This window comes from Dermacentor variabilis, chromosome 2, assembly GCF_050947875.1.
Source record: "Dermacentor variabilis isolate Ectoservices chromosome 2, ASM5094787v1, whole genome shotgun sequence".
Taxonomy (NCBI): domain Eukaryota; kingdom Metazoa; phylum Arthropoda; class Arachnida; order Ixodida; family Ixodidae; genus Dermacentor; species Dermacentor variabilis.
In genome coordinates this window covers 80,101,566-80,115,050 of record NC_134569.1, presented here as the reverse complement: position 1 = coordinate 80,115,050, position 13,485 = coordinate 80,101,566, and the positions used below count along the sequence as shown (strand labels likewise).

The following is a 13,485-nucleotide window of genomic DNA, read 5'->3' as shown; positions in this document are numbered from 1 at the left end:
TTTCTTTTACATAGAAAAAAAATACCGAAATAAGTGAAAAGACTAAAGTGTCCATTTCATGCGGTCATCGCAGTCGCATTTGGCTCGCAAAAGAGAGAGAGAGAGTGAGAGAGAGAGGGGGAAGGAAATCAACCTTATAATGTGGCTTCTTCCGCTTAGCCAAGCAAACGCTGATTGAAGATCCGCTAGTCAAGCCTGGTCTCTCTGAAAGCGGCATTAAGGTAGGGTGCTAAGTAAGGGATGGCTTACAAGCCCTGAAGAGTATAATGAAGCTTATGCTTAACCTAACGCACTTTGTTGCAGTGGCTTTCCTGGCCACATCATGCGAGGGCAAACGGTCCTCGCCTGACACCACATACGCTCCATTCATTTATGCCAGAACGCGCACAACACACATGTATAGTATGCATCAATGTGATGCGGAACATGCAAATAAGGCATACGTACCTCCGATGCCCGCACCGAAAGCCACGCCAACCGCGCATATTGAATTGTTCTTCACGGCCGCCACTTCACCCGCGCAGCGCGTGCCGTGCCTGCAAGGAAGAGAAAAGATACACTGAATTGAGACACTGGAGAGCTAACACTGAATTCACTCCTACGGTAGAGTTGTTTGCAGAACATATTGCTTTTCTACATCTCTTTTCTAATACAAAAAGTTAAATTAAACAGACCCCCAATTCCTCTAACTTCCTCAAAAAAAAAAAAAAAAATCGTGGCTCACATAACGAAACCACTTTTGGGCTCGTTGCCATAAGGCGCAAGGGAACTGATGCTACAGGCGATGGCCGTTTATATTTGGGCTTGCGCCCAGGCTCTGCATTGGTCGTATGCCTATACTGCTAACGGATGCGGCGATTAGCGTTTGGTAAGTGCAGCACGCACCATAGGCAGCATCAGAAGGCGTTAGCTTTTATCGCATATTGGTACAACGCCAATCTTCGCATAATGGCTCCTCACCGGCGATGCGTCTCGAGAAGCCTATACCGTTCCCATGATAAAACAATCGCACATTCGCGCGCACACATACACATGCGCGCAGACATGCGCGCGCAGTTATTGACTTTTGACACATCCCAACGTAATCACCGAGGTGGACTTCGCCTTACAGGGACTCTGTTTGCAGAGAAGCCACTTTTGACGAGTGCTGTACGAGTAAGGCAACCATGCATTGCAAGCTTTTGAGGCGCGTCGCATGTAATGTTATTCGCCCGTCATATTTTAACACTTTTGCGAGACAAAGTTTGTCTAGCAGTATAGCAGGCATGTCACGGTGTAACTGACAGACCTGTTCTTCCACATAATCTGCGATCAACAGTATATTTGCTGCGCCAGTAACACTTCAGAGTAACGAGAGCGTCGAAACCATTCCACGAAACCGCGAATTGATATGAAAACAAGTCCAAGTTTCAAGCAGGCCCAATAGCCTCCTCGGAGCACGTTCACTACCAGCTACGACAGAAATCTTGCCCAGTGTGCTCTGATGCGGTAATTGCGCTTAAATTGTCCGAAGAAATACGGCGTCATTCTGCGTGAACTTTGACTTGGCTGTCGCCCTAACGTCTGAATGTCTCATTATATAACGAAATAGGTGGTAAGGAAACAAGCAATAGCACCCGTTTATTGATTCAGTTAATCATCGTCTGTCCCACTTGTGGATGTTCTCTCCGCAATCAAAATGAAGAGCCCATGGAAACGGAAGGCTATATCTACCCAAGCCTTGTTCAACTACCGCAATAACTTGATGTCGCTTTTCCGCCCGTACCGTTACCAGCGTTCTAAATCCAAACGGCTGTAACCTGGCCCTCGTACCGCACCCTCCTCTTCTACGATCCGGGAGGCACACGTGGACACCCCGATGTGCACCTATTAGCGCTGCGCTATTTTTCCTCTTTTCTCCTCGTCAGCCTCGAGGTCATCCTCTTTGTCAATAAACAAGTCTATATTACTAGAGCGACTTGCACGGAACCAATGAGACTTAAGCCACCTGATCACAACATGGGCGAACGTGTACGACTGCGATTTCATGAAACGCCCGAATTCTCTAATGGTATATTGCTAGCAGCGCGCTTTTAGGGAACCCTAAATCCCGAGGCCCCATATCCAAGCACAGAACGACCGCTGAGCTAAGATCGCGGCGTCGAGCGAAGAATGATGGAAGCAACAAAAATGTGACAGACAAGAGCGAAGACAGAGAGAGAGAGAGATCGTGAAGAAAGAAAAAAAAAGCAATGCAAAAAGGCTATCAGATGCACCACCAATGTTATGACGTGACCACCGACGATGGCGAAAGCGCAAACAATTTACGTGGCCTGTCGTGGCACGCGGTAGGAGGGGGGGTGGGGAGGCGGAAGCATGCCACACGAACGGGCCGCGGGAGACGGCGGTTCGTTGATCGGCCGCACGCGAACCCCAAAACGAGAGGCGGGGTCGGAGGGCCACACAGAAAATACATTCACGACGTTAACTACAAAGACACAAACGAGAGGAGATCGAGGGGGAGCAGGGGATGATTGACTTCGTGAGCCGACCGCGAATGCGGCGAGCTCCCGCAGTGTCCACGTGCAAGAATGCACTCACCGGTTCGAGTCGACCAGGTCGTATCTCGGCTGAGGATCAGGATCGTGGTTGTTCATGTCCCAGCTGGCCTGGGGATCCTGGAAACGAGACGCCACGCGATTCAAGTACGAGAAACACAACGAACACATCGACAGTTCACGTGAGGGAGCAAGCCCTGCGCGTTAGTCGCACAGAGGTTAGTTGGCAGAGAGAACAGAAAAAGAACTACTGGAGCCGGGGTAAAAAGGTGCAGACTATGAGCTTGATGACGTTACAACTGCCTTTGCCCTTCGCAATAAGCACAATGGAGAAAGTCAGATAAGAACACGAGCTCACTACATGTGCAGTCCAAAAGAACGCCTCAAAATTAGATTCTTCAAGGTTTCCGTTACACACTTTCTTAAAGTAAACCGCAACTTGCAACGTCAACTATGGTAAAATTTTTTTCTTTACTTTTTGGAAACGGGAGCACCTGTAAACAATGTCTACACTCTTCGAGGCCGAGTAATGTGAGAATGCATCCCCACGAAAGGTCTCGACCAACGCCAGCAACTGTGGCACTCACGTAGTTCTCGACCAAGTCCGGGTGGTCCTTCTCGAGGCCATCGTCCAAGATGGTAACTACCACGCCGCGCCCCGTGATGTTTTTCTTCCACACATTCTGCACGTTCATGTCCAACGACTTGCCGCGGTTCTGCGCAGACAAAAAGAAAAATGCATGCGTTAAGCTAATAAACAACAGAAACGCACATTATTCGCACAGCTGACAAAGCACACATGCTAGTGGGAATAGCAAAGTCACCTATGCTGCGGCTGCTTGAGCGTAGATCATTCGCGTGCAAAATAAATGAGCGAAGTGCATGGTTGCAGGCTAGGCAGGCCCGCATATTAAGAGTAGGAGGCACATTTGCACGGGCGTTTTCTTGCTCAGCAGGGTATAATTTGGCAGTACTCGTACTAGCAAAAGGCAAAGTCAAACAAACAACTACACTTCGTTGTGGGCATCGTACAGGAGCTAATAACACTAATGTAAAATAGTTGAGCCTATTCTCAAAGCCACACTTCGCTGAAGTGAGCCGAACTGGCAGAGATGTCCGGATAATTGTTGACAACGTGGTGCTTCCTACGTAGACCGATACGTTTGATGCGCGAACGTCTTTGCGATCCGCTCCCGTCAGAAAGCAGCCGCAAAAATCGAGACCGCAGCTTCGCGCTCAGCAGCAGAAGGTTACAGCCGTTGAGACACAGCGGCCGGTTTTCGTACAGGTGGCGAAAAGTGGCGGTAGCACGAGACCACCAGTAACGAGGCGCTCAGGCGGAACTGAAAGATATGCGTTTGACCTGGATGAAACTGGACTACCTTCCAAGCAGCCAACACTGATTCCTTTGACTGCAATCTGCATGCGTGTGTGTCGCCCGAGACGACGTAGTGTGTGCGAGTGAGGTACGATAACTATAGAGAGCGATGCACGTTTTAACAGAGGTTTTAATTTAAATCGGTATGCGTAAATTCCCTATAATCGGGACGGTTCGAATTGATCAATAGGCGCAAGCCATGGCGCCCAAAATTGTCATTTTGTTCTCCCCCAATTCCCTCCTCTCTCTCTTTCTCTCTCTCTCTCTCTCTCTCTCTCTCTCTCTCTCTCACACACACACACACACACACACACACACACACACACACACACACACACACACACACACACACACACACACACACACACACACACACACACACACACACACACACACACACACACACACACACACACACACACACACACACACACACAAACAAGCCATGTGGCGTGTAACTAATCCACTCAGTAATGACATATATTTAACGGCAACGCACATGTCCAAATATAGGATCCCACATTAACTGGAATTAGATTACATGAGTGCGATAGGGCATATGCCTAAACTATAGGCAAAACAACGATGTCTTAGCTAAATTAAGATAGCTTGGCTCCCGATCCGAGCGCGCCGCACGTTAACGTGTATAGCAGTGTGTTCAATGGGGCTGATTGGTTCATCTTTAGAATAAAAACAGGAACAGCGCAACACAGGACGAGCGAGCAAACAGGGCAGAGCGCTGTCCCCCGAGACAGCGCTCTGTCCTGTTTACTCGCTCGTCCTGTGTTGCGCAGTTCCTGTTTTTATTCCAACGTGTATGCACTGCAGTTAGAACAAAGAAGTTCGCAATCATACAATTAAATGGAAAAGCGCTTCAATCATTCCACTAATAGAGCACACTGCTGTTCCATTAGGAGCTTCTTCATATTAGATCTAACGTCATCATAATGGGTCCTTCCGCCACAATCTATTAGGATGCGGATATGCCAGTGGAAAACTCCAGCAGCTAATTTCGCCTAACAACGCGCTACCCAGCGCCGCTGTTACCAGGCTAGCAATCAACATAACCAAAACTATATTTGTAACAAACGTCTAAGATTGATAGATTTGAGAGGCGGCAATTATTACGAATACGCCAAATTTCATTTCTCAACGAGGCTCCCTCAGAAAGGGGCTCTTTCTGATCATGCCTCCTGTCGCTGTAGTTTCCGCAAAAACCTGAAAAAGACGTGCACTGCTTCGGAGCACAGTGGTGAAGCCCAACCCGCAAGTTTTCACGATCGAATGGGCTTAACTAGTTAGGACTAGCAAAAGCGTATAAAGCGGGCTACAATGAAACAGGGCGGCCGCGATTGCCGCTTTTCTTTCTTCTCTCTTTAAATCTAAGTCGCAAAGAGAGAAACGCACGTCTTTACCTAAGGAACACCCCGAACACAACGAAGAGTGCAAGATCGATGTCGCGAAAGCAAACGTGTAAAGGGGCCAGCGGACAAATAAGCGGAACGTCTTTGTTCATCAGACGAGACACCCACCAGTTCTCGGAAGGGTGAACCAGGAGACGGAAAGAGAAAACGCAGACGCCAGCTGCAGATCGTGGCCAAGGAAAGCGCAGCGGACGCGCGAGGGTGCGGACGATGCCAAGCGAATCGAGGGAAAACGCAGTAAAGGGTCTCGCGAATAACTCGCGAATCTTTTCCCCCCTCTCTCTCTTTGTTCCTCAGATGCGCGAACGTGTACCTATACAAAGGAGAAGTTGGCACGGCGCTTTGGCAATGCGAGTGCATGTGTACATACTAACACGTCGGGCCATCCGGCTCGTACGGCAGCGGCTGCAGGAATCGCGAAATCGACTTCGATGTCGAGCACGCGGCGAGAGAGACCATTCCTTTTGTTTTTTTATTTTGTACCAGGTAAACAGATCACGCTTTCCGCGCTACGGCTCCGCACACATCCGGTAAACGTGGCCACCGGACGGCGGAGTAAGGAGAAAGAAAGTTAAGCAAAGCCAGAACGCGAAGCGCGCGTGACCCAGGAAAGAAGCGGTGCGCAGAGGTAAGCGTATGCGTGATATAACGCAGAAGGACGGGTAGTCGGGAGGAAGAAATTGCAGGAGAGCCTGCTCGCTCGGCTCCGTGCGCTCGTTGAATGGCAAGCAGAAAAAAAAAGCGAAATTCCGATACACCTCGACCGAGAGGATACCTTGGCATGCAGCAACCCCAAACCATCCAACGCCAACCGTCCTACCCCCTTTTCACTTCTCCTCCCTTGCCAGTGCCACAGACCCTGGTAGTGGCAAGGGAATCAGCTTGTTCCTTCCGCCGATTCCTGTTTGCGTTGCTTATTCTGCGCCTGATGACGACGCGCACGTAGAAGACAGCGACAATCACCCCCCCCCCCCCCCCCCCTAGCCCTCTCAAATCCTAAGCTCACTATTGGCCAGTGCACAACACGAGCAGTGCATGCCGAATTCGTTTCGTTTATGTCGTTTTCTCTCCGCCCCCGCCCCCTTTCTCTTCCGAACGGCATTGAGGTTCTTGTTTATATCGCAATCGTTCGCCGGGATCGCCCCCCCCCCCCCCATCCCCTCTCGATTTCCTGGCGGAACGCACGGGTTCCGTTTCCTTTTTACGGTGTACAACTTCGTTTTCTATTTTTCGATCTCTCGCTTTTCGAATGCGAGACGGCCGGGGAGGGTAGAGAGAAGAGAAACGCAGGCGCTTCGCGTAATCGAAGGACCGCGGCGGCGTGCGCGGCAATTCCAAGTTCAAGCGAGAATGCTCGTGTATACGATGGAAGAGAAAGAACTGCCGGATGGCCGGTTAGCACAGAATGGGAAATACAGGAATCCCACGGACATACATACATACATACATACATACATACATACATACATACATACATACATACATACATACATACATACATACATACATACATACATACATACATACATACATACATACATACATACATACATACATACATACATACATACATACATACATACATACATACATACATACATACATACATACATACATACATACATACATACATACATACATACATACATACATACATACATACATACATACATACATACATACATACATACATACGTACGTACGTACATACGTACGTACGTACGTACGTACGTACGTACGTATGTATGTATGTATGTATGTATGTATGTATGTACGTACGTACGTACGTATGTATGTATGTGTAAAGACAGAAAGACTCGCGTAAGTTCAATGACTTCGGCGAGTAAGAAATGATCGAGTTTTATTGAGCCGCGCTGCACACCGACTTCAAAGGACATGACCAGCTTCCGCAGCTGCGCTCGGACAGCGTCGTGCAAGTTGTAATTTGTCAGATATGATTCGTATCCGTGCACCAAATTTGCACGGCAAGCTGGATAGAAGAGGGGGCAGGGGAGTGCGGGGAGGGAGGGGGGCAGTTAGAGAACTTCAACGCAATAGATGGACAGAACGGAAATATTAAACTGCAGACGGGCGTATATATGGTATACAGTGTATGCGGGAATCTCACTCCGGTAGTCAGCACAAAGGAGTATGCCGGTATGCAAGTCTGCGCGACACACAACACACACCGTAAAGGAGACTCCTCAGAAACACGGCGGTTTCGCTACGTACCACATTCTAGAGCGCCGCGTAAACAACTTTTGCTTTATTTTGTTAATGTTTTGTTACTGAGTCATGCACTCAGTGACAGGAAACTAAGAGCGACATGTATTTAGTTGGCTGTGATCGGTGATGGTTCCGAAGCTTTGCCGATAATGGGCTCTGTTCGTAAACCCGCGACATGTAAATAAATAAATAAATAAATAAATAAATAAATAAAATAAATAAATAAATATTGACTGTACACTAATGGAGCAAGTGAAAGCCACTCAGGCGAACAACGCCGATCAAAAGCACGGAAAATATCACCACAGCCTCCATTCTGTCAAGCATGAGAAGAATTCACAGAGGGGGGCCTTGCAGATCAACGAGTAATGCTGCAGGGCGTCCAGGTTCACGACGGGCCTGCCACGCGACCAGTGAAGCGGCTCAAACAGTTATGCGGTCAAAGGCACAACGTCCGGTTTGGCCCTTGGCAGGAAGCCCTGTCAGCCACTTTTTCCTCCACTCAAAACGCAAGGAAAAGGTGATCTGACAGCATGATCGTCCTTCAGCTTTTCTCGACCTCCTCCATATATAGCTTTCATATATTACGAGAATATGGCGTTCGATTCAGTAGTTTTGAAAATTATAACAGCGCTAACACATGCATCCACAAAGGAACAAGGAGAAGACACAAGCGCTGTTCCTTTGTGGATGCATGTGTTAGCGCTGTTTCAAATCAAATCAAATTTTCAAATCAAAAATCAAATTTTCAGATCAAGTATGCACCAACTCGCCCAGAAAGAAGTTTTAACGATTCAGTAGAGGATTCATCAGTTATGAAGACACACGTAGACAGTACAGCAAGCATATATACGTGAATACCTTAGCAAATATCTATAAAGCTTCCACAATTTTCTTAATTCAGCACAAGAAAAGCGAAAAAAGAAGTACTTGTCAAGAAGGGGTCAGGCAAGAAGACAATGCATCTAATGTTATTCACTGCATGCTTAGACGAAGTATTCAAGCTATCGGACAGGGAAGGATTAGGAGGGAGGGTCGACGGCGAGTAGCAGCAACGTGCGGTTTGCAGATGACATTGTCCTTTTCAGCAACGCCGGAGATGACTTGCGCCAAATGATTGAGGTCCTTTGCCGACACAGTGGAAGAGGGTAGAATATTATTATGTAGAATACAAATGTAACGCTCAATAACCTGGCAAGAGAACGATAATTACTGACTAGCAGTCAGCCTTTGTACGCTTATCTAGACCAATTACTCATAGGAGACCTTGGTCATAAGGAAACTTGCACGAGAATAAATACGGGCTGTAGCACTTACGGCAGGTGTTTCTAAGACATGACTGGCAGCTTATCGCTCTCCTTGAAAACAAAAGTGTCCAATCATTGCATTCTACCGATAACATGTGGGGCCGAAACTTACGAGCGATGGAACGAAAAATTATAGGCATAACGTTAAGAGACAGGAAGACAGTTGTCTGGATCACACAGCAAACAGGGGTAGCCGACATACTAGTTGACATTAAGAGGAAGAAACGGAGTAGGGCAGGCCATGTAATGCGAAGAACAGATAACTGGTGGACTGTTAGAGTAACAGAATGGGTGCCAAGAAGAGGGAAGCGTAGTCGTGGACGGTAGAAAACTAGGTAGTGTGACGAAATTAGGAAATATACAGGCATAGGATGTGGCCAGATGGCGCAAGAGATGGGTAACTGGAGATTGCTTGGAGGCCTTCGTCTTTCAGAGGACATAAAGTATGACGGTGATGCTGATGATCCATCGTTGACATGGCATGCCTTGTTGTAACTACCGTTGTGCTGTTAGTGAAGCCACAGAAGTTCATTCGGTCCAGTATTTCTTTAACGACAAAGGTGAGAAACGGTGCTAATTCTTAATGGCTGAAATTTCAGATATAGGTCAGCGTGGCAATGAAAGTTAACACGTGCCGCACGCGTAGGAACGACGTAAATTAGGGTTGTCCATTGTCCAGGAGGAAAGCGTATATATTATACGTGATCACGACGCCAGCGTAAATGTTGCGTTCCGTGTTAGTGACTGCTGGTGTTCGAAATGTTTCGTGTCCTTCACAATGAATGACCCTCAATCACCTGAAACAAAGATTTGCCTCGACCATCATTAACTACAGCTCAGGGACGCGGATAGCGTGGGAAATGGCGCAGTGCAGCCGGCGAGAGCGTCGAAGATAGGAAAACGCAGTGAAAAATTGCTCGTATACACATTTAAAACTTCGTACAGACGTGAGACCAACCACGCCCACCGTACGACGCCGATGTATCACACAGTGTGCAGGATGCAGCAAAAAAAAAAAAAAAAAAAAAGAAGAAGAAGACGTTTCGTTAACAAAAAACTGGGTAGCCAGCAGCGGGAGCGCATACACACGGGCAGTGCAGTGGACTAATTACTCTCACGGCACGACCCCACCCCGGGGCGTCAGTGGGTCAGATTGATCCTGAAGGTGCAGAGGAACTAAGTTTAATTTTTATTTACCCTGCTCTTCTTTCGTATTTTCTTTCTTCATTTTTTTATTTACAGCTAAAGAAAGAAACACACACTACAAACGATTTCTGGCCCTCCACAATCACGGCAATATGGCGCAGACACTGACAGCAAGACCACCGACGAGCATTGCGATGCATCACCCAAGTACAAGCGCACCTTTAGGCTTTGAACAATACAATAGCGCACGCGTGCGTTGCTAGCAGTTGCGCGCTATCTGTATGCGCTGCGTTGTTAGAAGAAAATCAGTGTGAGCAAACACTAATTCATGACGGACAGGGATACGTTATACTGTCCAAACTCTCGCTAAACTTGCTCGAAAAAGAAAAAGAAAACAAGCTTATTAGCGGACAGAAGGTAACTTCCATAAACTTTGCAGGTCATCTCGGTGAGCTAGCCGGTATAGTATAGCATGATTGACAGAGCACATAAAGGAATGCCCACGCCGTATTGGGACGCAACACCAGAAAAAGAGGAACTCGACCCGTTCGCGCTTCCGAGAGTCGCGTGTGTCTTTCGGCACCGAGACAAGGGTGGCTCGCAGGTTCCTATCGATTGCTGCCCGTCACGCTAAGGGTTGCGCACAAACAACGGTATCTCGCAACGGAAACGCAAGGTTGGTAGCGGGAGAACTAGAGCAGGACGTCAACGCGTGGCGTGTACCACCAGAAATAAAAAAAGGCAGCACCCAATCGCAATGAAGTCAACGGGCATTTCTTTCCACATACACGTTTGCTGCGAACTCAACGCATTCTCGAAGTACTCGTGTTTGCCTACAAACGCTGCACGCGCACTGTAATCTGTGCAGGTCACAAGGAAAACAGGGTGAAGTACATACAACTCCACTCTCGCCGCGGAGAAGGCGCCAGGACACCGCCCCCTCTCACCGCCGAGCAACAGAGAAAGCCTGTCGTGAGGCCCAATTATCGAGCTCGCGCCTTCGCTTCGCCTCAGTGGCCTTAATATCTCAGCGCCGCCCGCAGCTGTCCGCGGTCCCTGATGCTGCCAGAGTAGAGAAGAACGGTTCTCCACGTGTCTCACAGCGAGGCAAAAGGGAAGTTCGGAGAGTGCCGCCGAGCATGCAGCAACGTCCTCGCCGGGGCAAACCGGGCGCGGACTGCCGGCGGCGGCGCCAGCTGGCACCGATATCGGGGAGAGAGAGGAAAAGGGGGAAGATGCCGCCCCACCGAGCCATATACATGCGCCGCAGCCAGGCGAGAGAGAGATCGCCAGTTAGGGTCGAGCCCCAGATCCCGACGAGCCTCGTGAGTGCGTGGGCAAGCTTGGTGCCTCCGAGGCAGACGGATCGCGGTTGTGGGATAAAGGGCAGCGAGGAAGGGGACGGGGATGAAGCGCGCTATATACGCACAAATGGAACGGGCGATCGACGCATTTCACTTTTCCCCAAACGTTGCGAGCGGCAGAAGACGAAGGGGTGTGGAATTTAAGGAATTAAAACGTTTCTTCGTACCGGTATGCGTTCTATGCGAGCTAGCTCGAATTGACGAAGTTTCTCTGGTGAGTCAAGTAAATATCTACATATGGAGAAAGTTGGCATCTAAAGAAAAAAGACATTACTGCATCCGGTATGGAAAGGTTCTGCAGAGTGAAATGTCAACGCGATGCGCACGCACTGCTCCCAATACGCAAAGTGGATAAATGTAATGGGACAGAAATATACAAAACACCGTGCCCACTTCGTTAAAGAAAAAGGCGATCTCAGTGAAGGATCCAACAAATTATGTTTAACGTGCTTAACGAAAGGCGAATTGAAAACTTAAAGAAAAGTACAGTTTCAAATAAGCTTGCATTGTTATTCTGATTTCTCTGTGGTCCCGCGCCTACAAATCAAAGTTGAGGACAAGCAATTAATATGCCGGCACGCTGACCCGAGAATACACAAGGATGTAAGAGACGGCCCGGCAAAGACACGTTCTCACGAGCCCACATTATTGAGATCCTCTAATGATCCCGTCGCGCCTGTATAATATGCCGTACGGCTTTTTGAGGACATACAGGAGGCAAGTGCAACGCGAGTGCCCGGCCACTCCGCTGCCGACGTCGGTGCCACTCGATTCTCCACTTCTCCCTTCCTCGCTCACCTGTCCGCGAGAGCGAAGGAAAAAAAAAACAACGGAAAAGAGCTCGCCGCTAGGCCAGCCGGCCCGCGGGTTTGGTCCGTCGCGGCGCGCGAGTGCCAAGGGCCCGGGACGCCCCGGGGCTGCTGAGTGATGGCAGACAAGCACGCCATCCTCTACTTCACCGCGCTAACGCGCCGCCCGTCACCGAATATCCATCCCTCCTTCGCCGCCAAACAAAGACGGTCCCCATCGAGCTCTTCATCCGGGGCCCGCACTCCCGGGAAACGCGGGGCCCGAAAGGGTTTTCCCCGTCCCATCCGGTCCCGATCATGCGTGCGTGAAAACGCGAGCGCGTATACACACACCCTTCGCGAGCAGGCGAAGGTATCCGCAGCACAAAACGAAAAAGAAAGAAAAAGAAGAAACGAAGAACCGCTGTAGGTAAGAAGACTGGAGAACACACACACACACACACACACACACACACACACACACACACACACACACACACACACACACACACACGCGCGCGCGCGCGCGCGCGCGTAGTATAATATAATAATAATATTTGGGGTTTTACGTGCCAAAACCACTTTCTGATTATGAGGCACGCCGTAGTGGAGGACTCCGGAAATTTTGACCACCTGGGGTTCTTTAACGTGCACCTAAATCTAAGCACACGGGTGTTTTCGCATTTCGCCCCCATCGAAATGCGGCCGCCGTGGCCGGGATTCGATCCCGCGACCTCGTGCTCAGCAGCCCAACACCATAGCCACTGAGCAACCACGGCGGGTAACACGCGCGCGTATAAGTGTCTCTGTCTGTCTGTCTGTCTGTCTGTCTGTCTGTCTGTCTGTCTGTCTGTCTGTCTGTCTGTCTGTCTGTCTGTCTGTCTGTCTGTCTGTCTGTCTGTCTGTCTGTCTGTCTGTCTGTCTGTCTGTGTGTGTGTGTGTGTGTGTGTGTGTGTGTGTGTGTGTGTGTGTGTGTGTGTGTGTGTGCGTGTGCGTGTGCGCGTGTGTGTGCGTGTGCGTGTGTGTGTGTGTGTGTGTGTGTGTGTGTGTGTGTGTGTGTGTGTGTGTGTGTGTGTGTGTGCGCGCGTGTGCGTGCGTGCGCGCGTGTGCGTGCGTGCGTGCGTGCGTGAGAGAGAGAGAAAGAGAGAGAGAGAGAGCGTTAATCCCGTAACAGAGCCGAGTAATTCAAGCAGCGTGATCATATTAACGGGAATTGCGCGAAATGTGAGACACCAACAAATCGACAGGCTTCCCACAAGCGATGAGCTCATAAAGCCCGTCTCTTCTTCAGTGTTCCGCATCACAGAGTCGTGTT

The 13,485-nt window shown here is 49.2% G+C and overlaps 1 protein-coding gene across 3 annotated transcripts in view; it reads right to left on the bottom strand.

Annotated features, from left to right (window-relative positions):
- The window catches only part of LOC142572152 (proprotein convertase subtilisin/kexin type 4-like), a 208,040-nt gene that overhangs the window by 39,641 nt on the left and 154,914 nt on the right, over nucleotides 1-13,485 (bottom strand). For all 3 annotated transcript variants that reach the window (XM_075681061.1, XM_075681060.1, XM_075681062.1), the window contains exons 4-6: nucleotides 3,125-3,253; nucleotides 2,581-2,657; nucleotides 448-536 (exon numbers count right to left, since the gene is read on the bottom strand). In XM_075681061.1, the coding sequence (XP_075537176.1) occupies nucleotides 448-536; nucleotides 2,581-2,657; nucleotides 3,125-3,253 (295 nt within the window). The remainder of the gene's footprint in view (nucleotides 1-447; nucleotides 537-2,580; nucleotides 2,658-3,124; nucleotides 3,254-13,485) is intronic.